The sequence below is a fragment of the Puma concolor genome, chromosome D1 (genome assembly GCF_028749965.1).
Source record: "Puma concolor isolate L17-30 chromosome D1, mPumCon1.1.hap2, whole genome shotgun sequence".
NCBI classification, from domain to species: domain Eukaryota; kingdom Metazoa; phylum Chordata; class Mammalia; order Carnivora; family Felidae; genus Puma; species Puma concolor.
The window spans coordinates 41,680,784-41,704,414 of NC_141676.1; the positions used below are offsets into that span (position 1 = coordinate 41,680,784).

The 23,631-nt window shown below is 38.5% G+C and overlaps 1 protein-coding gene across 1 annotated transcript; it reads left to right on the forward strand.

The window, feature by feature from the left end:
• SAAL1 (serum amyloid A like 1) lies at positions 1–23,199 on the forward strand. Its single transcript, XM_025928694.2, has 12 exons — positions 1–170; positions 2,009–2,122; positions 9,209–9,292; positions 10,394–10,473; positions 13,008–13,067; positions 13,201–13,316; positions 14,232–14,412; positions 17,025–17,107; positions 17,202–17,390; positions 20,160–20,353; positions 22,278–22,370; positions 23,058–23,199. The coding sequence occupies exons 1-12, from the start codon at positions 39–41 to the stop codon at positions 23,148–23,150; spliced, it is 1,419 nt and encodes a 472-aa protein (XP_025784479.1). The 5' UTR covers positions 1–38; the 3' UTR covers positions 23,151–23,199.
• Positions 23,200–23,631: the final 432 nt, after the last annotated feature.

A 23,631-nucleotide genomic window follows, 5' to 3' on the forward strand; every position in this document is an offset into this window, starting at 1 on the left:
TTCCGGCGCGGCTCCTCAGGGCGAGTGGCGGGGAAGTCATGGACCGCAACCCTTCGCCGCCGCTGCCCAGTCGGGATGAGGAGGAGGAGGAGGGTGCTGGGGGAGACTGCATAGGGAGCACGGTCTACAGCAAGCACTGGCTCTTCGGTGTCCTCAGCGGACTCATTCAGGTGTGGAACGTCTCGCCTCGCGTGGGCTCCCTCCCTTTGCCCCAGCCCTTCGTCCACGCCTCTGGCAGCCCCCTCGGGCCCCCGGAGCCGCCATCCCCTCCCCCACCCCGACGACCCTTCTCGAGGCCTCGCGCTTAGAGTCCTGGCCGCCTCTGCGGACCCCAAAACTTCGGGAGCCTTTCCCAGTACCTCTCAACACAACGGGAGATAAGTGACAGGGAGACTAGAATGCCTACGGTTAAAATACTTTACTTTTGGGGCGCCTGGGTGGCTCAGTCGGTTAAGCGCCCGACTTCGGCTCAGGTCACGATCTCGCGGTTCGTGAGTTCGAGCCCCGCGTCGGGCTCTGGGCTGATGGCTGGGAGCCTGGAGCCTGCTTCCAGTTCTGTGTCTCCCTCTCTCTCTGCCCCTCCCCGTTCATGCTCTGTCTCTCTCTGTCTCAAAAATAAGTAAACTTAAAAAAAAATAAAAAAAAAATATTTTGCTTTTACAAATTCTCCGAAAATGTCTGACCACGTACATACATTGCTCGTGTTTTTGCTCTCCATTCCCAGTGTCGTTTCTGAAGCCTAGGGCCCAGTTTATTTCGTGGACGTTTGTTGTAGAAGAATAAATGGTGATTTGGAAGTCCTTCAGCTCTGATACCAATAGCGTGGCTTTGGCACCTGTTTTGGGCAAGTCACCTAACCGTTCAGAGCCTCGGTTTCTTTCTCAATTTCTATAAAGTGGGATGAAAATACCTTTGTTATTGTATACAGCGTTATTGGGTAGGTTAAATAAGATTATCGTGGGCACAGAATGCTTACCGTAGTGTTTGGCTTGTAGAAGCTCTCAGTACATGTGAACTTTCTTCTCCCACGTTTCACTGACTTCTTCCAGTCTCTGCCCTCTCCAGTGCATCTTCTGTCTAGTTGCCAGAATAATCGTCCTTAAACAAACCAACCAAAGAAAAAAAACCTCAAAATGTTTTTGGGAACTCCTTTTAGTTTCCTTTGCCTGCAGGAGAAAAATGCATATTTCTTAGCTTGCAATACAGCTTTGCAACCTTCCCAGACACATCTGCCCATAACACACTCAACTACTCACCATTCCCCAAACATTGCCAGGCCGTTTTCTTAAATCTGAACTCTTGCACTTTCTTAGGTATATTCTTTTCCCCCTCTTCACAAACAAACTCCTGTTCTCCCTCAGAGGTTTAGCTTAAAGATTACTTCCTAGGAGAAGTTTGCCCAAACTCTCCAGGCATAGGTCATTGGTCCATTGTTTTGCTTTCACAACTCTGCCCACAATTCACTCGACTCCCATAGTCTTTTGCTGTGATTATTAGTTTACATGTGTTTTCCTCTCTAGGGCCTAAACTGCTTGAAAGCAAGGGCTTAAATGTATTCATTTGTGTATTTCTACCCCAGTGCCTCGTAACAGTATTTACTCCACGAATGTTAGATGAACGTTGGTCTACCCAAGGTAGTAATTTTTTTAAATTTTTTAAAAAATGTTTATTTTTGAGACAGAGGGAGACAGAGCGCAAGTGGGGGAGGGGCAGAGAGAGAGGGAGACACAGAATCTGAAACAGGCTCCAGGCTCTGAGCTGTCAGCACAGATCCTGATGCAAGGCTCGAACCCATGAACCGTGCGATCGTGACCTGAGCCAAAGTCAGACGCTTAGCTGACTGAGCCACCCAGGTGCCCAGGTAGTAATTTTTTTTAAACAAGGTTTCTGCAAGAGAAGATACATTGAGGACAGTGCCTTCGTGACTTGTGAGTGATTATAGGATAATATTACTTGATGAGTACTACGGGCAGCTTTTATCCATGTCTTTTCTTCCTTTGTGTTGAAGATGGTTAGCCCTGAAAACACCAAATCCAGCTCAGACGAGGAGGAGCAGCAGATGGAGCTCGATGAAGAAATGGAGAATGAAATTTGCAGAGTCTGGGATATGTCCATGGATGAGGTATGGGGTTGGAAATGAAACCGAAAAGACTGTTGGGGAAGGAGATGGTGAATGGATTTTTTTTTTTTTAAGTTTCAGTCCTTAAGTCTCTGGGGAAACACTTTAGTGTCTGTAGTCATATGGTACAGGGAATGAGCTGTAAATGCTAAACTTTTGTCTTGGAGGGTAGAGAATCTGAGCTGTCACTAGATTGGGGCTAAATATATAGTTCTCATGAATGCTGCAGGAATGCTTGTAGTCCAGGAAAGTTCTGATACTTATCTATGTAAAGAGAATGCTGACCTTGTGTAGGAGACCACTGATGTACCATAATTAAATTAGAAAGGGACAAGAGGGAACCATGTGTGTATAAATTGCAAAATAACATTTTAACATTTGCATTGTACTCTGTAGCTCAGTGGCATTTTCATATGTATTATTCCATTTGTTTTTCACAATAACCCTGTGATACAGGTAGTACCCTTATCTTGCAGGTAAGAAGAGAGGTGAGGGTTGCCTGGGTGACTCAGTTGGTTTAGTGTCTGACTCTTCATTTTGGCTCAGGTCATGATCTTGCAGTTTGTGGGATCCATCCCTAAGCTGGGCTCTGTGCTGACAGCGCAGAGCCTGCTTGGGATTCTTTGTCTCCCTCTCTCTCTGCCCGTGTACACACGCTCTAAAAATAAACAAACACTAAAAAAAAAAAAAAGGCGAAAAGAGATGGACATACATAATCTCTCACTTAATTACTTGGACTTTTCCACTAGCTTCCTGATTAAAATCCTTGTTCTGGTCTTTTTACTTCCCTCTGTCCTCCACATTGCCATGAAAGCTCTCTTTTTCCTAAACACAGATTTAATTGTGTTCTGTCTTAAAAATTGTCCATGGCTGTTCGTTATCTTCAGCTGTTTTTTTGATACATTTTTATTGAGGTATAATTGACACCAAAAAACGTGTGTATTCTTGAGGTGTAATTGATGTACAGAAATTGTTCATATTTAAAGTGCATAATTTGAACAATTTTGATGTGTATACGTGCATGAAGCCATCACTGTAATTAAGAAAGAGATCTATCTAGGGGCGCCTGGGTGGCTCACTTGGTTGAGCGTCCGACCTCGGCTCAGGTCATGATCTCACAGTCTGTGAGTTCGAGCCCCGCTTTGGGCTCTGTGCTGACAGCTCAGAGCCTAGAGCGTGCTTCAGATTCTGTGTCTCCCTCTCTCTGACCATCCGCCGTTCATGCTGTTTCTCTCTCTGTCTCAAAATTAATAAACATTAAAAAAAAATTTTGTAAATAAAAAAAAAGAGAGAACATATCTCTCACCCCCAAAAGTTTCTTTGTCTGTTTGTAATCCCTTCTTCTTGCCCTTCCCAGCCTCCACCCTCTCCGGGCAACCACTGATAGTCATTCTCACTTCAGAGCAATTTGCATTTTCTGGTGTTACATAAATGGGACCCCTTTTTTTTGGAGGGGTCTGGCTCTTTCATTCAGCATCATTGTTTTAAGATTCATGCATTTTGTGTCTTTCAGTAGTATATTATTTTTTTATTGCTGAGTGTTATTTCATTTTATGTGATATCATGATTTATTCATTTATTTCTCGGTTGATGGATATTTGAGTTGTTTGTAGTTTATTATAGTTAAAGCTGAATTTTTGTGTATAAGTATGTTATGGACATGTGTTTTCCTTCCTCTCGGCTAAATATCTAGAGTAATATGAGTCGTATGGTAGGTGTCTGTTTAACTTTTTAAGAAAAAGTCTGAATTGTGTTTTTTACAGATTGTGTAAAAAAATGTGTATTTTACAAAGTGGTTTATATTTTACATTATCATAAGCAGTGTATGAGATACAGTTCCACTTTCTCCTCTTCCTCACCAACACTTGATGTCAGTCTTTTGATTTTAGCCATTCTAGTAAGTGTGTAGTGATTCTCATTGTGATTGTGATTTGGATTTCGCTAATTACTAATAATGTTGACAATATTTTCATGTGTTTATCTGCAGTCTGTGTATCTTTTGGTGCCTGTTTGAATCTTTTGCCCACTCTTTGTGTTGTTTTCTTAGTTGTTTTTATTTTTTTCTGAAAGTTTTATAACTTTAGGTTTTACTGGTAGGTCTGTGATCCATTTTGAGTTAATTTTTGCATGTGATGCAAAGTATGGATTGAAGTTTACTTTCTTTGCATATGGATGACCAGTTGTTCAAGCTCATTTTTTAAAAAGACCGTCCTTTCCCCACTGAATTGCCTTTGTACCTTTGTCAAAAATCAGTTATCTGTATGTACATGTGAGCCTATTTTTGGATGCACTCTTCTGTTTCATTGATCTATTTATCTGTCTTAATTCTGTTTTGATTTTTGTTGATTTATAATAAATCTTGAAATCAGGTAGTGTTAATCTTCCAACTTTGTTCTTTCTCAGAGTTGTTGTGGTTGTCCTGGGTCCTTTGTATTTCCATACTAATTTTACTATTTAAAAAAAATTTTTTTTTATGCTCTGGTTTCTCTTCAAATTGCATAAATCTTTCGCCTTTCACTAAAAAAATTTTTTTTTAATGTTTATTTATTTTGAGAGAGAGAGAGGGAGAGCGCCTGAGTGTGCACGCAAGTGTGAGGGAGAGGCAGAGAGAGAGAGAGAGAGACAGAATCTAAAGCAGGCTCCAGGCTCTGAGCTGTCAGCACAGAACCTGACGTGGGGCTTGAACTCAAGAACCATGAGATCATGACCTGAGCCGAATTTGGAGGAGGACTGAGCCATCTAGGCGCCCACCATACTAATTTTAGAATCAGTTTGTCAGTTTCTACAAAATGCCTGCTAGGATTTTGGCTGAGATTGTGTTGAATTTATAGATCATTTGGGGGAAGGATTGATAAATTGAACAGGTATATCTTTCCATTTATTTAGGTTCTCTCTAATTTCAGCAAAGTTTTATAGTTTTTCGTGTATAGGTATGTCACATCTTTTCTCAAATTTATTCCCAAGTATTTCATATTTTTGGATACTATTGTAAATGGTATTTTTAAAAATTTCAATATCTGTTCATTCCTGGTATTTAGAAATATGGTTGATTTTGTGTGTCATATCCTGCAGCCGTTTTTCATTTATGAAGAGAAGTTTTACTACTTTTTCAATTTGAATTGCTTTTATTTCTTTTTCTTACATTTACTCTGGCCAGAACCTCCAGTATGAAGTTGACTAGAAGTGGTAAGGGGGGGCATCTTCTTGTTCCTAATATGGTGGCAGAACACCTGGTCTTCCACCACTAAGTATGATGTAGTTACAGATTAAGAAAGTCCCCTTCTTTCCGTAGTATGCCTAGAGTCTTTATCAGGAATGGATTATGTATTGTGTTACACTTTTGATAAGTCAGTTGAGATGATCACGTAGTTTTTCTTTTTAGTTTGTTAATATGGTGTACTGAGTTGATTGATTTTCAAGGTGCTAAAATCTTGCTTAGAAAGTTTATCTATCTTCATGAGAGATACTCGTTTTCTTGTCATTGTCTGGTTTTGGTACCAAGGTAATGCTGTCCTCATGGAGTGGGAACTTTTCCCTCTTCGTTTTCCAGAAAGAGTTTGTGCAGAATTAATAGTATTTCTTCCTTAAATATTTGGTGGAATTCACCAGTGAAGTCATCTGAGCTTGGAGTTTTCGTTTTTTGTTGTTTGTTTACTTTTAGTTTTGTGTATTTACTACTTTAAAAAAAATAAGTTTTTTTTTTAAACAACAGTTTCATTAAGATATAACTCACTACCATAAAATTCACCATTTAGTGGTTTTTAGTATATTGTAGGAAAGATTTTAAATTCAATTCCTTTAAATAGGTATAAGGCTATTCAGGTTACTTTGGTAGTTTATGTTCTTCAGGGAATTTATCCATTTTATCTAAGTTGTCAAGTTTATTGGTGTAAAGTTGTTCAAAGTATTATGTTATTGTTATTTAATTATCTGTAGCATCTGTAGTGATGGCACCTCTCTTCATTCCTGATCTTAGTAATTTGTGTCTTCTGTCTTTTTCCCCTCATCATTCTGGCTGGAAGTTTAATTTATTGATTTCCCTAAAGGCTTTGTTTTGTTGATTTTCTCTGTTGCTTTCCTGTCTTCTATTTCATTGATTTCTAATTTGCCCTTTTTTATTTTCCTCTATTTACTCTGGTTTAATTTGTTGTTCTTTTTTAATTTCTCAAGGTGGAAGCTGAGGTCATTTGATTTGAGACCATTCTTCTTTTTTAATATAGGTGTATAACACTATAAATTTTCCTCTAACTATTGCTTTGGCAGTATCCAACAGATTCTGATATGTTGGGGTTTCCTCTTCATTTAGTTTAGTTCTAACTTTCCTTTAATTCTTCTTCAGCTGCTGAGTTATTTAGCAGTACATTGTCTAGATTTCAAATATTTGGGGGTTTTCAGTTATTTATCTGTTACTGGAGTCAGTGAACACTCTGCGTCTTTTTAAAAATATATTTAGACTTGTTTTATAGCTCAAAATGTGATCTATCTTGGTAAATGTTCCATGTTCACTTAAAACGAATGTGTATTTTGCTGTTGCAGGGTAGAGTGTACTATAAATGTCAGTTGGATCAAGTTGGTTGAGAGTATTGGTCAAGTCTTTTTTTCTACTTGCTCTACAATTATTGAGAAGCTATGATTTAAAAAAAAATTTTTTTTCAACGTTTTTTAATTTATTTTTCGGACAGAGAGAGACAGAGCATGAACGGGGGAGGGGCAGAGAGAGAGGGAGACACAGAATCGGAAACAGGCTCCAGGCTCCGAGCCATCAGCCCAGAGCCTGACGCGGGGCTCGAACTCCCGGACCGCGAGATCGTGACCTGGCTGAAGTCGGACGCTTAACTGACTGCGCCACCCAGGTGCCCCAGAAGCTATGATTTTTAAAAAATAGTTTTTTAAGAGCTAGAACCCATTTTTTAAAATGAAATCTTAATGCGAAATCCTCAAATACATAATAGGTAAAACAGAGCTGCTCTTTGGAAAAGATTGTTGGTGGAAGGGAGGGTCATGTTCTTGGCCTCCTTTTCACCTTCTTAGGATAGCTCTTGAAGCACTGCTAGAGAACTGAGCTGTCCACCAATAACTGGTATAAGGTCCTTCCAGTGTCACAGCCTTATCCCCTACCGTTAGCGTTTGAGCAGGACCAGAGACTTGCAGATGCTTTCTGCGTTTTCATGTGTTCATGCTCTGTTCATGCCACTGTCTGCCTGGAATGGCCTCCAGCCAGCAAAATCTTTCTCATCTTATATGACCCAGCCTAAATGTCACCTCTCTGTGACACCTCCACAGACACTCCAAACAGAATTCGTCTCTTCTGGGCTCTCATGAAACCTGTTCACTCTGTTGCATAACACTTACCTTGTTATTTGGCCTTTGTGTCCTCTGATAGATTAAGTTCCTTTTCTTAAAAGCTTAATGTCTCCTCTTTAGAGGTACTTTTCTCTGATACATCTGAAGTAGTCCCCTCCCATCTTGGCTTCTAGCACATACTATCTTGTTAATCTTATTTGTAGCACTTAGAAATTATGTAGTTCAGTTGTTTATGTGTTTATTGTTTATTTATCTTTCTAGAATAAAAACTCCATGAGACTGGGAACTTATCTAGCTTGTTCACTGTTGTGTCCCCCAGAGCCTCAAATAGTGCCTGTTACTTGTGTTTTTCAGTAAATACTTGGTGAAGAGTGAATGAATGAATGCATGAGTGAGTGAATGAATGAATAGCTGAGAGGTAGCATTGGTGTGCTGGTTAAGAGTATGGCAGTCACACTCATCTGGATTCTGTTCTTCTGGATCTGTTCTACTGATTGTATAATCTTGGGCAGGTTGCTTAACCTTATAAAACCTGTTTATTAGTGGAATGGGGCCAATAATAATGACTACTTCATAGGGTTTTGAGAATTAAATGAGATAGTGTGCAAACCACTTCACTGTACTTGGTATTTACAACTTGCTCAATAAATGTAAATTGCCATTATTATTATTATTATTATTATTATTATTATTGCTGTTGATATTGTTAGGTCACCTAACTCTTTGCTACCCTAGGAATTATTAACTGTCATTAAATAAATCAGTCCCTGCATGCCCTAAGAGTTGGCCACGTGACAAACAGCACTTTAAACACTTAGAGTGGGGAGCATCTGTTGCTGTGACTTTCAGTTTGGAGTGTATCTTTGAAAATACTGTTTTCTCTGACTGTGCTCTCTTAATAATTATAGGATGTCGCTTCCAGTCAATAGTCATGCAGGTTACCTTGGTTTCAGCTGCTATGAAGGATTACTGCCTCTCTCTTTGAGGTGCCTCCAAGTCCCTTTGAAGAGCTTTTTCACCATAGCCTGGGTTTTAAGTTAAGCTATCGCAAATATACACTTCAAGTTTGGTGAAAATCTAAGGCAATAGACCACCAGAAACTTAATTTTGTTTAAATATTGTGCAACACAGACATCCACAGCAAGCTGATTCAGTCTTGGAACATGCAAGATTGGGTCACATGTCCACTCCAGGTTCATTCACCGGTATGGTGTGTCCCTCTTGGCAGTGTGGCCTGGGCAGACTCTAGGAAGGAGGTATGAAGCTGTAGTAGTTACATCGTGATCAGAATTATTTTCTGTTGAGAATTTTGAAAACACAAATTCTCATTTGGGGCATGACCCAGTAGGAGTTTTTACCTGTTTCCCCCATTGTGTTTTAAGCTCTTAGAAGACACTAGTTAATGAGTTTTACTCTTTTTCCTTACCTCACCGTCTATCAAGATACCTGGCAATCAGCAAATGTGTTTGAATGAGTTAATGAACATTGCTGGTAGATAGAAAGATCATTAAGGTAAATACATTTAGGGCAGAAAAAGAAGACAATCCCCTGGAATATCACAGTTTAGATTTGTTTGTGGATTTATTCCATTGCCTTGGGACCAGATAGCACAAAGACTCTTGAACGCTACTTTTGCATAATGATACAGTTCCTAACCTATGGCTTTTTTCCTTGAGCCTGAAAGGAGTTACACATAGAATTATTTTTTTTTTATGTTTGTCTGTACTATGGGATTTAAAAAGGACTATTCAGCATCCAAATTAATACTCACTTTTTAATTTTCAGGATGTGGCTTTATTTCTCCAAGAATTTAATGCCCCTGACATATTTATGGGAGTATTGGCCAAATCCAGATGTCCTCGATTAAGAGTAAGTATGTACATTTTGAAAGCTTTCTCTTTAGAGCAGTAACAGTAGAAGTGCTAGAAAGATAGTCTTTAGGGACACCTGGGTGGCTTAGTCAGTTAAGTGTCCAACTTCAGCTCAGGTCATGATTTCATGGTTCGTGGGTTCGAGCCCCTCGTGGGGCTCTGCTGTGCTGACAGCTCAGAGCCTGGAATCTGCTTTGGATTCTGTGTCTCCCTCTCTGTCTGCCCCTCCTGTGCATGTGCGCTCTCTCTCTCTCTCTCAAAAATAAATAAACATTAAAAAAAAAATCAGTAAATCAGGAATCAGGTTTAACAACCAAAAAATTAACTTTGTAAAAAAAAAAAAAAAAAAAAAAAGATAGTCTTTAGTTTTCTTACTGGCCACAAATCAGTCTACAGATTTTTATTGAACATTGCCTGGCACTAGGTAATATGCTGTTTGAAATTATTAGAGTCAAATCTTTAGATTTCGGTTGGATCAGGGAGATCAGTACTTTCATTTAACAGCTGTGGAAATCAGGCATAACCGAAGTTATGTTGCTAATATGTGGCAGAACAGGGAACATTGCCTGGACCTCCCATTTCTGTTGATTGCTCTTTTTTATAAATAAAATCCTCCATTCTTAAAAACCTTCATTCTGAACCTCTTCCAACATGGCATTCAGGTCCCTTAATCCTGATCCTTTTTGCCTGCTGTATTTATTTATCTGGTGCTATTCTTCAATGTTGTGCAACAGCCAGGCTGCTCCCTTGGTATTCAGTGTATGAGCCATGTGCATTACTCCCTCCCTGCCTTTGCTGATCCTTTCCCCCTTGTCTGAATGACTTTCTTCTTCTTTGCATGTCTGAATCTTACTAATCATTGAACACTCATTTCATCCATAAGATTTCTTCTTCCATAACTTGTGACTGTCTTTGATCTTTCTTTTTCTTGTCAAATACTGTAAACTTGTCAAGATTAGGGTGCAGGCAGTATATATATTTCTATATGCTACCTCTTCTCCCCCCAAACTTGACTCAGTGAAAGTTTTTTTCAAGTTATTATTTTTGTGTGTGTCTTTCATCTTAGAGCCATTGTGACCTGTGACGTTTAATTTGGCAGGAAATCTGTGTGGGAATTTTAGGTAATATGGCCTGTTTCCAAGAGATATGTGTGTCCATCAGCAGTGATAAAAATCTTGGGTAAGTTTTATTATATAAGAATTATGTTTTTACAAAATAAATTAACATTTCATATCTCTTAAGAAATCCTAATACATAGGAGATATAGGAAAATTGTATGAAATGTAGTGCTTCCTTTCTCCTGATGAATAGTATCTAGGAACTTCATATATTGATGGTAGCTAGGGGCTTCCACAGTGTTTATTGGCTGATTGAGGATTTAGGCCTGTTTATTGGTAGTAAAAGGATCTAAACAATCAGCAGAGGGTAAGCCTGACTGGATAAGACCCAGCAGGGCAAAGCTTGGTGATGGGGCACCTGACCAGAGTCTCAAACAAGTTAGGCTTAGGGAATCCAAGGGCCCAGAGAGCCAGTCTGGAAAAACTAGATTTACTGACCAGGGTGACCCTGAGAACTCTTAAGATTGGGGAACGGGATTTACCAGTAGACTAGAGAATACAGGGCAGCCTCTGTGATTCAAAGGCTTTCTTACTTTTTTTTTTTTCAACGTTTATTTATTTTTGGGACAGAGAGAGACAGAGCATGAACGGGGGAGGGGCAGAGAGAGAGGGAGACACAGAATCGGAAACAGGCTCCAGGCTCTGAGCCATCAGCCCAGAGCCCGACGCGGGGCTCGAACTCGCAGACCGCGAGATCGTGACCTGGCTGAAGTCGGACGCTTAACCGACTGCGCCACCCAGGCGCCCCAAGGGTTTCTTACTTTTGCTTGGAGGCTAGTTCTCTTTCCTGTGCAGGAAAGTTTTAGGCAGAGGGTTTTTTAGTGGTGGAAACCCTAGTGGTTACTTTAAGAGGTCTGAGAATACTCTAGAATTACATGCTAAATGTTATGAGTGTATACATTTTCTAGGCAGAGGGTTCATGGCTATTAAATCAGAATTTTAAAGAAATTCATAATAGATAAGTGTTCTGGATGGTTATTGTCAGCTAGGGCTGTGAGGCTTTATCACAGGATTTAAGTACCTGGGTCTCTAAAATAGAGCTGACTACCTCTTCTAGGTGTGGAATGACTTTAAGATCCTTGTTTAAGGGGCTCCTGGGTGGCTCAGTTGGTTAAGCATCTGACCTCGGCTCAGGTCACAATCTCATAATTCGTGAGTTCGAACCCTGCATTGGGCTATGTGCTGACAGCTCAGAGCCTGGATCCTGCTTTGGATTCTGTGTCTCCCTCTCTCAGCCCCTCCCCTGCTTGCTCTCTCTCTCTCTCTCTCTCTCTCTCTCAAAAATAAGTAAACATTAAAAAAAAAAAAAGATCCTAGGTTAAGGTATTTATTCCTCCCTTAGTAATTTAACAATCATTCATGGAGTGAATGACCTTGGATTATATTTGGTCTCTAGTGGTTCCTATCAAAAATCTGAGGACACGTAGGGCACCTTGGTGGCTCAGGCTCAGGTCATGATCTCGTGGTCCATGAATTCAAGCCCTGCATTGGACTCTGTGCTGACGGCTCAGAGCCTGGAGTCTGCTTCGGATCCTGTGTCTCCCTCTCTCTCTGCCCCTCCCCCACTCACACTCTGTCTCTCTCTCAAAAAAAAAACTAAGAATGAGTCATGTTAAAAATAATATGAAACAAAAAAAAAAAAAAAAAAGGGGGCGCCTGGGTGGCGCAGTCGGTTAAGCGTCCAACTTCAGCCAGGTCATGATCTCGCGGTCTGTGAGTTCGAGCCCCGCATCGGGCTCTGGGCTGATGGCTCAGAGCCTGGAGCCTGTTTCCGATTCTGTGTCTCCCTCTCTCTCTGCCCCTCCCCCATTCATGCTCTGTCTCTCTCTGTCCCAAAAATAAAATAAAACGTTGAAAAAAAAAAATAATAATATGAAACAATTTACTTTGGTGATAGGATATAAATTTGTTCAGCCACTTTAGAACAGTTGGGCATTATTTAGTCAAGTTGGAAGATAAGCAACGCAGATGTTGTGACCAAGCAATCCCACTCGTGTATATGGTAGGATAAACCGTGCACATGTACATCAGAGGAGAAGTGTTACAGGAGTATTACTTGAAGTGGCCCTAAGTGGAATTAATCCATATATCCATCAGTAGTAGGCTAGAAACATAAATTGTTTTATATTCATATGATGGAATGTTCTGCAGCAGTGAATCAAAGAACGATCGCTGTAGGAAAACATGGGTAGATCTTAAAGACATGGTGTTGAACAAAAGAACTAGACTCAAAGAATATATATAGTATAATTTTTTTCACAAAAAACTTAAAGCCAAAATATATGGAATAATACTATAGAGTAAAACAAAGAAATAATTGCTGAAAAAGTCCAGAAAGTAGTCATTTCTAAGTGAGAAAGAGAATTGGGATTTGGAAGGGACACACAGGAGCCATGGAGATGAGACACTGTTCTGTTTTCTGTAAACATAAGTGTTTGCTTTGTAATTATTCATTAAGTATAAATTTGTATTTATAGGCCTTCTTTTATATGTACTACACAATGAAAATGTTGAAAAAAATTAAATGAAAACCCTACCTTGATATTTGAAATGAGAGAAATGATGCATATTGGGTTAACTTTTTTGTTTTTATAGACAGGTGTTACTGCACTGTTTGTATGATTCAGACCCTCCTACTCTGCTGGAAACAAGCCGGTATGCTTTCTTCTTTCTATGTATTCTATATGCTCATTCATACAGGAATCTTGGACAATAGAGTTAATTCTTCATTCTTGAATTTCCTTTAATGTTTTTCAAAATAGATACTAAGTTCACATTTATTTTGTAGGTTGTTGCTTACTTGTCTTTCCCAGACAGAAGTGGCCAGTGTCTGGGTTGAAAGAATCCGGGAATATCCAGCTATTTATGATAGTATTTGTTTCATTATGTCAAGTTCAACAAATGGTAAGTCACCATGTAATCTTGGAAAAATTTTTGGTTCTATTTAATTGTTAGGAAGCCATGTAACTATTTCTGGAGGTTGCTTAAAAAAATACATCTAGTGTCAGGTGAAAAAGTATTTCGATTCAAGATATAAAATTTCTTCTTAAGCTGCCAGGATACTGATCAGTCCCACATTTAAAAATGAAGGAAGAGGTCACCTGGGTGGCTTCATCATTAAGCTGAGCTGACTTTGGCTCAGGTCATGATCTCACAGTTTGTGAGTTCGAGCCCCACATCAGGTGAGCTTGAGCCCCACTTAGGATGAGCTCAAGCCCCGCTTTGGGTGAACCCTGCTTCTCTCTCTCTCTCTCTCTCCCTCTCTCTCTCTCTCTCTCTCTCTCCCCCTCTCTCTCCCTCTCTCCCTCTCCCTCTCCCTCTCCCCCCTCCCCCCCTTCTCTCTCTCTCTCTCTCTCTCTCTGTGGCCGTTGTGTGATTCTCTGTCTCCTCACTTGAGCCTTCTCTGTCTCACTCAAAAAACAAAAAAAGGAAGACAAATTTAAACAAAGGAGGTGAATAAATCTCCCTTAATAAGTAATACTTTGGTAAGATTTGGTTTTCTTGGAATAGCTTTAGGAATGTTGGTTAACCTTACTGCTTTTTAATTTTTTTTTTTTTTTTTATGTTTATTTGCTTTTGAGAGAAAAAGAGAGAGTGTGAGCAGGGGAGGTGCAGAGAGACAGAGACACAGAATCTGAAGCAGGCTCCAGGCTCTGAACTGTCAGCACAGATCCCATTGGGGGTTTCAAACCCACGAGCTACGAGATCATGACCTGAGCCAAAGTCGGACACTTGACCAACTGAGCCACCCAGGCACCCCTAACCTTACTGCTTTTAAAATTTTGCTTCTCATTTCAATAACTATTTTATCGTCTGCAGTTGACTTGCTGGTGAAAATAGGGGAAGTTGTGGACAAACTTTTTGATTTGGACGAGAAGCTAATGTTGGAATGGATTAGAAATGGGGCTGTTCAGCCTCTGGACCAACCCCAGGAAGATGCTGAAGAGCAGCCAGTGTTTAAAATTGTGCCCTGTGTACTTGAAGCTGCCAAACAAGTACGGTAAGCGAGCTTTTTGTGCAAAATGTTTTGGGAAAATCCAATTGCTGGAAATATCCATAGATGTAAGTTTTAGTTTCTTTTTGACAGGATGAATAGCACCCCATCAGTCTTTGTCAGGTTGGATTCACTACTAATCTTTGTGGTAACCCTGTGTTTGCTCTTTTTAAGAATCATAATGGTTACAAAGTACCTATTCTAATATTAGTTAGCTATAGGCTATTTTCCAGCATTAATTATGGTTATGGTCTTAAAATCTTCTGCAATTTTGTGTAATTTAAGTCAAATAGGAAAGATTTTCTGGTGTTTTATTTTCCATTAAACATTTAACAACTTTTTCAGTTAACGTCAGACGTCATTTGTTTTCTTGCTTCTTACGTTTATATGTCAGTCTTAGATAAGTGACTGAATTTTGGGCTCTGATGTCTTGCCAGGAGTGATTACTAGGTGTTGTAGGTCATTGAAACTGTTTCTTGCTAGTCACTAGAAAATTAACTTGTGAATTGATCTGCTTAATGTTCAGTCGTATAACGTTGGTGGTTAATAACCCACCTAAAATCTTTTATGTCCTTTATCCAGGTGGATTAAACTTAACATCTTTTCTCCAAACCTGCTTCCTCACTATTCTCAATGTCAAATATCAAAGTAGAGTTTTCATTTAATTTTTTCAACACTTTCATTGTGAAGTATGGTATATATACAAGAAAGCCTATAAAAACAAATTTATACTTAATGAATAATTACGAAGCAAACACTTACGTTTACAGAAAACAGGGCCTCATCTCCGTGGCCCCTGTGTGTCCCTTCCAAATCCCAATTCTCTTTCTCACTTAGAAATGACTACTTTCTGGACTTTTTCAGCAATTATTTCTTTGCTTTATAGTTTTATTATTCCATATATTTTGGCTCTGAGTTTCTTGTGAAAAAAACTATACCGTATGTATTCTTTTGAGTCTTAGTTCTTTTGTTCAACACCATGTCTTTATGATCTACCTGTGTTTTCTTAAAGTCATCGTTCAGGCCACTGTCTCTCAGCTAGACACCTATGGCATTCTCTCACCTGAGTTCCCTACCTCAAGGCTGCTCCTTCCAAGCCTAGACTCTAGAACCATCTTTCCAATACACATACTCATCATCTCACTCACGTGCTTCAAACTCTTCCATTGTCTTCCTTAGGATGAGGTCCAAATTTTTTTTTTTATAGAGAGAGCATGCAAATGCTTGAGCAAGTTGGGGAGGAGTGGGGGGGAGGCAGGGAGACGGGTAGAGAGAGAGAAAATCGTAAGCAGGGTCCACATTTAGCATGGAGCCTGATGAGGGGCTTGATCAACATCCCTGGGATCATGACCTGAGCTGAAATCAAAAGTCAGATGTTCAACTGACTGAGCCACCCAGGTGCTCCAAGGTCCAGGTTTTTAACAAGCATGGCTTACAAGGCTCTGCAGTGCCTCCCCATCCTTATTACTTGTTCTGTGTGTATCAACCATGTGAAGTTTCTTTCATCAAGGGAACCAACCTCTCTTGGCCTTCAAGCCTTTGTGTACCATGTCTCTTTTACCTCAAACATTTCTCTTTCATGTCTGTGCTTAAATATCATTTCTCTCTCTTTTTTTTAATGTTTATTTTTTATTTTTGAGAGAGAGAGAGAGAGCATGAGCAGGGGAGGGGCAGAGAGAGAGGGATACACAAAATCCGAAGCAGGCTCCAGGCTCTGAGCTGTCAGCACAGAGCCCGACGCAGAGCTCGAACTCCCGAACTGTGAGATCATGACCTGAGTCGAAGTCAGATGCTCAACCAACTGAGCCACCCAGTCGGCCCATAAATATCATTTCTCTTAAGATGCCTTTCTCAACTCTCTAAACTTAGTTAATACTGCTTGCCATGTGGTTCTCTGGTACCTTAGACTTCCTTTAGTGTTACAGTCCTATCATTTTGTCATGATCGCTCCTTTAATTATCTTCTTTTCTTTAGACTGTAAACTTTGTGAAGATACAACGTTTTACACGTCTCTGTTTTCCCATCTGCTAACATAGTGCCTGAAAGTAGTAGGTACTTAAATATGAGCCTTCTTTTTTATTGTTCACTATATTTTCACTTAATCATTTGAAGAACTAAGATTGTGAGCTTCCAGGAATCCAAACTGTTGATCACAAAAATTATACTTACGTGCTTTTAGTATTCTCAGCTAAGGGAGCTAGGGGAGTCCTCTGAAGTTTGCAGGACATTGTTACTGTTGATGCTTGCTTGCTGCAGTGGGCCTATCGTTCATTCTATAAAAGTTTCAGTCATTTTTCGTCCTGATTATTTAAGTAAACCAGAATGATAAAGTATCACCTCAAAGGTTTCTGCATTGTTGCTTTTGTGGGACAGGGCCAAAAGGAATTTTTACTTCTCATTCTCGAGTGTTGATTATATTCCATAGTATCTCTTTGTTTTTTGACTGTTTTTGCCATTAACATGTAAGCTCTGGTGAGCACCAAGACTTCGCCCTTTTCTTGTTTTATCCTTAGCACCTGGGACAATGACTAGTACAGAGTGATAAGTATTTGTTGAATGAATGAATGAATGCAGTCCCACAGAGTTGTTGATTCAGTGTTTTTGTTTTTTGAATTTAGTTCTGAAAATCCAGAAGGGCTCGATGTTTACATGCATATCTTACAGCTGCTTACCACAGTGGATGATGGAATTCAAGCTATTGGTAAGGTGTTTTATAGGGAAGCACAGGAATTACTCATTGAATTGTTTTGTTTTTATATAACTACTTTTTTTTTTTTTTTATCATTTCTATTAAGTACAGTGTCCTGCTACAGGAAAAGACACTTGGAATTTACTTTTTGACCTGGTCTGCCATGAATTTTGCCAATCTGATGATCCACCCATCATACTTCAAGAACAGAAAACTGTGCTAGCCTCTGTTTATTCAGTGTTGTCTGCCATCTTTGCTTCACAGGCTGAACAGGAGTATCTAAAGATAGAAGAAGGTAAGTATCATTTTCGTTCACTAGAGTAAATTCTAGTCTGTTAGATTTTAGAGCCCCGGCTTGGGATTATTGTTCATTTGGTTTGTTTGTTTGTGTTGGTACTTTTATTCCCCTGATTATAAAAATATTACATGCTCACCACAAAAAAATTTGCAAAATTTATAAAAGGAAGCATAGTGCTTATAATCCCACCATCCAGAGATAATTACTATATACTCACATGCATATATATTTTTAAGTCCTGCTTTTTAGGCAACTTTTTAAATTTAGAAGTATAATATGAATATTTTCTATGTAAACGAATGGTTTTTCACAGAGTGATTTTTTTTTTTTTTTATGACTACAATTAAATTCATGATCCATTTAGAATCTAATCACTTGTTACATGTGAGGTATGGCTTCAGCTTTTTTCAGGATTGCTATTCCGTTATCTCAACATCATTTAGTGAATAATCTGGTTTATCCACACTGATTTGAAATTTTGTCATTTACTGTGTTCTGAGTTTCCCTATATGTTTTATTCCCTTCTATTGCTCTATTCATGTATCAGTAAAACTTTACGTTTTAATGCCGAGTAGGGCTAGTCTCCTTTCATCCTAATTTTTCAGAATGTTTTTGACTATTCTTGTTTAACACTGAATTTGACAAGTTACAAAAACAAATCTTTTTTTTAAATTTTTAGTTTTTATTTATTTTTTATTTAATGTTTTTTATTTATTTTTGAGAGAGAGAATGCTCTCTCTCTAAGCCTAAGCCACCCAGGCACCCCTAGTTTTATTTTTTATATTCATTAAAAAAATTTTTTTTTTCAAAGTTTATTCATTTTTGAGAGAGAGAGAGTAAGAGTGTGAGCAGTGGAGGGGCAGAGAGAGAGAGACACAGAATCTGAAGGCTCTAGGCTGTGAGTTGTCAGCACAGAGTCCAATGCGGGGCTTGAACTCATGAACTGTAAGATCATGACCTGAGCCAAAGACAGATGCTTAACTGACCGAGCCACCCAGGTGCCCCTGTATTCAGTTTTTACTGTAGGCTAATTTAAATGATTATTCAGTTTTTGAAGAAATCACAATCTTTTTGAAATTTAACTTAAAGAAACATACAATTTAAAAGCTTTGTTTAGGATTTTATTGATAAAGTTGAAAATTCAAATTCTTTTTCTCTATGGCCTCCAAAGGCACTGCATGATAGGACTGTTGCCCAACTGTTGAAATTTGTTTTGTGCCCTCCTTCCCCCTTACTCACTTGGCTTGAGCCATAATGGCCTTTTAGTTCCTCAGACTGTTTCCTCTTTGGGGCTTTTGCACTTATTGTTTCCTCTACCTGAAATGTTTTCCTGGGCTCTTTACCTTGATGCTTCTCTATTAGTTCTCCCCTCAAAGAGCCTCCTCTGCTGGCCGCTTTATTATATTCTCTTTTAATTTTCTTCCTAGAACTCACCCAAAGTTGAAATGATCTGTTTTATTCATTAGTTTATTTGAGAGCCTCTTGAAGGCTGTGGCCTGAAAGATCTTGTTTGCCACCATATCTGTAGTACCTGAAATAAAATATCTAGTAACTAGTAAGTTGTACTTAACTTACAGTACTTATAGTACTTACTTACAGTACAGTACTGTCAGTACTTTTTTTTTCTTTTACTTATTTCTTTTTATTTTTTGGTAAAATTTTTTATTTTTTAAAATTTACACCCAAATTAGCATATAGTGAAACAATGATTTCAGGAGTAGATTCCTTAATGCCCCTTACCCGTTTAGCTCATCTCCCTCCCACAACCCCTCCAGCATCCCTCAGTTTGTTCTCCATGTTTATGAGTCTCTTCTGTTTTGTCCCCCTCCCTGTTTTTATATTATTTTTGTTTCCCTTTCCTTATGTTCACCTGTTTTGTCTCTTAAAGTCCTCATATGAGTGAAGCCATATGACTTTTGTCTTTCTCTGACTGACTAATTTCACTTAGCATAATACTCTCCAGTTCCATCCACGTAGCTGCAAAAGGCAAGATTTCATTCTTTTTGATTGCCGAGTAATACTCCATTGTGTGTATATACCACATCTTCTTTATCCATTCATCCATCGATGGACATTTGGACTCTTTCCATACTTTGGCTATTGTTGACAGTGCTGCTATAAACATTGGGGTGCATGTGTCCCTTCGAAACAGCACACCTGTATCCCGTGGATAAATGCCTAGTAGTGCAATTGCTGAGTCGCAGGGTAGTTCTATTTTTAGTTTTTTGAGAAACCTCCATACTGTTTTCCAGAGTGGTTGCACTAGCTTACATTCCCACCAACAATGCAAAAGAGATCCTCTTTCTCCACATCCTTGCCAACATCTGTTGTTGCCTGAGTTGTTAATGTTAGCCATTCTGACAGGTGTAAGGTGGTATTTCATTGTGGTTTTGATTTGTATTTCCCTGATGATGAATGATGTTGAGCATTTTTTCATGTGTCGGTTGGCCATCTGGATGTCTTCTTTGCAGAAGTGTCTATCATATTGTTAGCCCATTTCTTTACTGGATTATTTGCTTTTTGGGTGTTGAGTTTGATAAGTTCTTTATAGATTTTGGATACTAACCCTTTATCTGATATGTCATTTGCAAATATCTTCTCCCATTCCTTCAGTTGCCTTTTAGTTTTGCTGATTGTTTCCTTCACTGTGCAGAAGCTTTTTATTTTGATGAGTACTCTCAAGTACTTTTGAATGAATGAATGAATCAACACAAGGAGGAGAGACCAGATTTAACTGGCTAATTCCATGCCTCTTTTGTACACTAGATCTTCCTCTAATTGACAGCTTGATTCGTGTCTTACAAAACATGGAACATTGTCAGAAGAAGCCAGAGAACTCAGTAGACTCTAACACAGAAGAAACGAAAAAGTCTGATTTAACCCAAGATGATTTCCACTTGAAAATCTTAAAGGATATTTCATGTGAATTTCTTTCTAATATTTTTCAGGGTTTAACAAAGGTAGGAAAGAAATATTGATGGTGTCATCAGCAAAAGAAAGTGTGGGTTGCTTAATGCTTCAAACATTATTATTACTGTATTGTTTTTTTAATATAAAATTATAATTATGTTATATAAATTTGGGAAAATAGAGAAAAAAACTTATCAGTGTAAGCTTATAACCCAGGAACTGATGTAGTTTGGTATATTTATATATGTGTTTTTCACATGCTTTTAACCCAGTATATAGAATTTTTATAGACTGCTGTTTACACCAAACATTATATTATGAGCTCTTTTCCAATTTTAGTATATATGCTGCTGAAGCAAGCACTGTGAGCCCTTTTCCAGACTCTAAATTTACTGACAGACATTTCACCAAAAGCCAGTTTATTTAATACCCAGTTTGCCAAAAAGCCAGTTTTCAAAATTTACTGCAAACTTGTTTTAAGGAGTATTCTTCCTGAATATGCTCAGGATTGTTAGCATATTATTCCTTTGGGCATACTTTCTTTCCATGTATTTTAGAAAAAATATAAATATAACCATTTAGAATATATTCATATTCATTGAATTTTTTTAAGAAGAATATTTCTTAAAAGAAGTTTTGGTTATTCTGGTAATTTTCTTTTTTTGGAGGGGGGTGTGCGGGGTGTCAACTATCCTGCTTCCTTTTCCAGATTTGGGTTATTAGTTTGGCATAGATTTTCAGAAGTCAGATTACTGGGCTTAGCATTTTTAAAGTGAAGATGACTGAGGCTTAATGACTACATACTACCAAATGCTTTCATATGAAAATGCTGGGTTTACATGATTATTACTATTGGGTATTACAATTTTTATATTAAAGTTCAGTGGGTGAGAAATTATGCCTTATTTTGACTTGCATTTTTTTTTTATTAGTGAAGGTGAACATCTTTCCATGTATTTGTGTATTATTTGTGTTTCCTACTTTATAGATTTATCTATTTTGATTATTTACATAAACTCCTTGGGCAATAATATGTCTTTTGCATATTCATTGCAAGTATTTTTCCCATTGTTTACTGTCACTTTTATGTGATTTTGTTTTCAGAGGGATTTTTTTTTAAGTGGCAGGAATGTAGAAGGAAGGTGGACTGAGAATAAACCAGGGATATGTCATGAAAATTCTTATGTATTGTACTTCATGGAATATGGATTTAATCTTGAGGAAACTGAGGAGCTACTGGAGAGTTTGGTTTTAAGAATCAAGTGATATGATCTGTTTTTTAGAAAGATTACTCCAAAAGCAAGAGAGAGGATTAGAACTGGAGACCTACAGACCAACAGGCTCTTATGGGTGGTAACCTTTAAGAGTAATCTGAAAAATATTGAGAGCCTAAACAGTGAAAGTGTGGATGAAGAAGGAAGGATGGGATGAGAGAGATTTGGTAGAGTAGAATTAAACTCTTAGGAGGATGGGTCAGCAACAAAGAAGGAGGAAAAATCTTGGCTGTATCCCAGGTTACTGCTTTGTGCAGCAGGGTGGGTGGGTGGTGGTCTCCTTCCCTAAAATAGGATTACAGTGAAATAGTGTTTGGGTTTACATAAGGGGGGGATGATGCTGGGTTCAGTTTGGGACATCTGAAATGCCCATAGGATCAGTAGGGAATTATATATACTGATTTATATTTATTAATCAGATAAAGCTTTAGAAATTTTCCTCTTCTGGGGCACTGGGTGGCTTAGTCAGTTTAAGCCTCTGACTTTGGTTCAGGTCATACTCTCATAGTTCGTGAGTTCGAGCTCCACATCGTGACAGCTCAGAGCCTGGAGTTCTGTGTCTCTCTCTCTCTCTCTCTCTCTCTCTCTCTCTCTCTCTCTCTCTCTCCTACCCGCCCCCCCACCCCCATCTCCCAAAAAGAAACATTAAAAAAAAATTTAAAGAGGTTTTCCTTTTTTACCAAATCTTTGTTTGTTTTAGGAGACTGTGGCTCAGGGAGTAAAGGAGGGCCAGTTAAGCAAACAGAAGTGCTCCTGTGCATTTAAAAACCTTCTTCCTTTTTATAGTCCTGTGGTGAGTATGAATAAGCATATAGGTGGCTGAGTTTTAGAGGATTACTAAATGTTTCTATGTAAGTGCTTGATCTCTGAGACCATTGTCAAAAAAGATCGTGCCTGCAATTCACATGACTTAGTGCCCTTGTCAGATAAATGACTGCTGGGTAATTCACGAGACTAGCCTGAATAGCTATTCTAATTTTAAGAGAATGGAGTCAGCACTGAATTTATTGGACCCCTCACTGTTATGAAGTAAGCATATATATTAAAGATAAGATTCTTAGGTGAGAATGGTCAGTAGGTTTTTATCATTCTTCAAATTATATCACATTTGCTACCATTAGAGACAATTTCAAAATAGTAACTTTTTTAGGAAAATGAAGTATGGAATGTGGGAGGGAGAGGCCATGTCAGCAAGGAAGAGGATAAAACTCCAGTAGTGGACCCTAAAGGGGAAGCATTGGGGGTATAAATACTAATTTCAAGAATAAAACAAAGTGGTATGAGCTAGTCCCTTCTTTGATGTTTCAGAGAACTGAGAATGACTGTAATAGTCTTTATTGTCATCTGGGGATTTGTCAACATTTGTTTTCCTTTGGACTGTTTAGAAATCACGGGTAGAACATTTTTATAGTCACCAATCAGTATCGTAAACCACCTTTTCTTCTACTTCATTTATTTGGTTCTTTTGTTTGACTCACAGATAGAAGACTTTCTCAAAATTCTACATGAAGTTGATAAAACTCTTGCTGATGACCTGGAGGAAAGCTTCCCAAGTTTGAAAGTTCAGACTTAATAACTGAATTAAGTTTCCTTTGCCCAATAAATGAACTTTATTTTCTTCACTGACAGTTGATATTGACATATAGGAGATGTTAGGTAAAGCCTTTTGGACCCTTATTGTCTGGTGCCACACTCCTGCTCTTCTCCCTGCCCCAGTCTTATCTCACTTTCATTTGGCATTGGAATCAGGAGTTTCCTCTGCCATCAAATCCCCACCTCCCTTTTATGTATGGTTTTGTGTTTATTTGCCCTCTTCAGGTAAAGAAAACAAAAATACAAGCTTATCACTGAGGTTCTTTTTAGATTGAGGAGTTGGTGAAGATTTTCTTCATACCTCTTAATTTGATTTTTATGTGAGAAATTTGTATTTGTATCCACTAAAGTACATTCAGCTGCACTATAGAAAACCCTATTTATAGGGGTTTCTATAAATAAGAAATTCTATCTATTTCTGTAAATAAGATTAACAACTTAATTTGATAGCTTTTATGTTT

Bases quoted from the DNA above. Each gene is read 5' to 3' on its own strand.
- SAAL1 (XM_025928694.2), top strand. From the start codon at position 39: ATGGACCGCAACCCTTCGCCGCCGCTGCCCAGTCGGGATGAGGAGGAG. The intron at 10,474-13,007 runs GTAAGTTTTATT...TTGTTTTTATAG, and splicing joins AGCAGTGATAAAAATCTTGG to ACAGGTGTTACTGCACTGTT. The intron at 22,371-23,057 runs GTGAGTATGAAT...TTTGACTCACAG, and splicing joins TTCCTTTTTATAGTCCTGTG to ATAGAAGACTTTCTCAAAAT.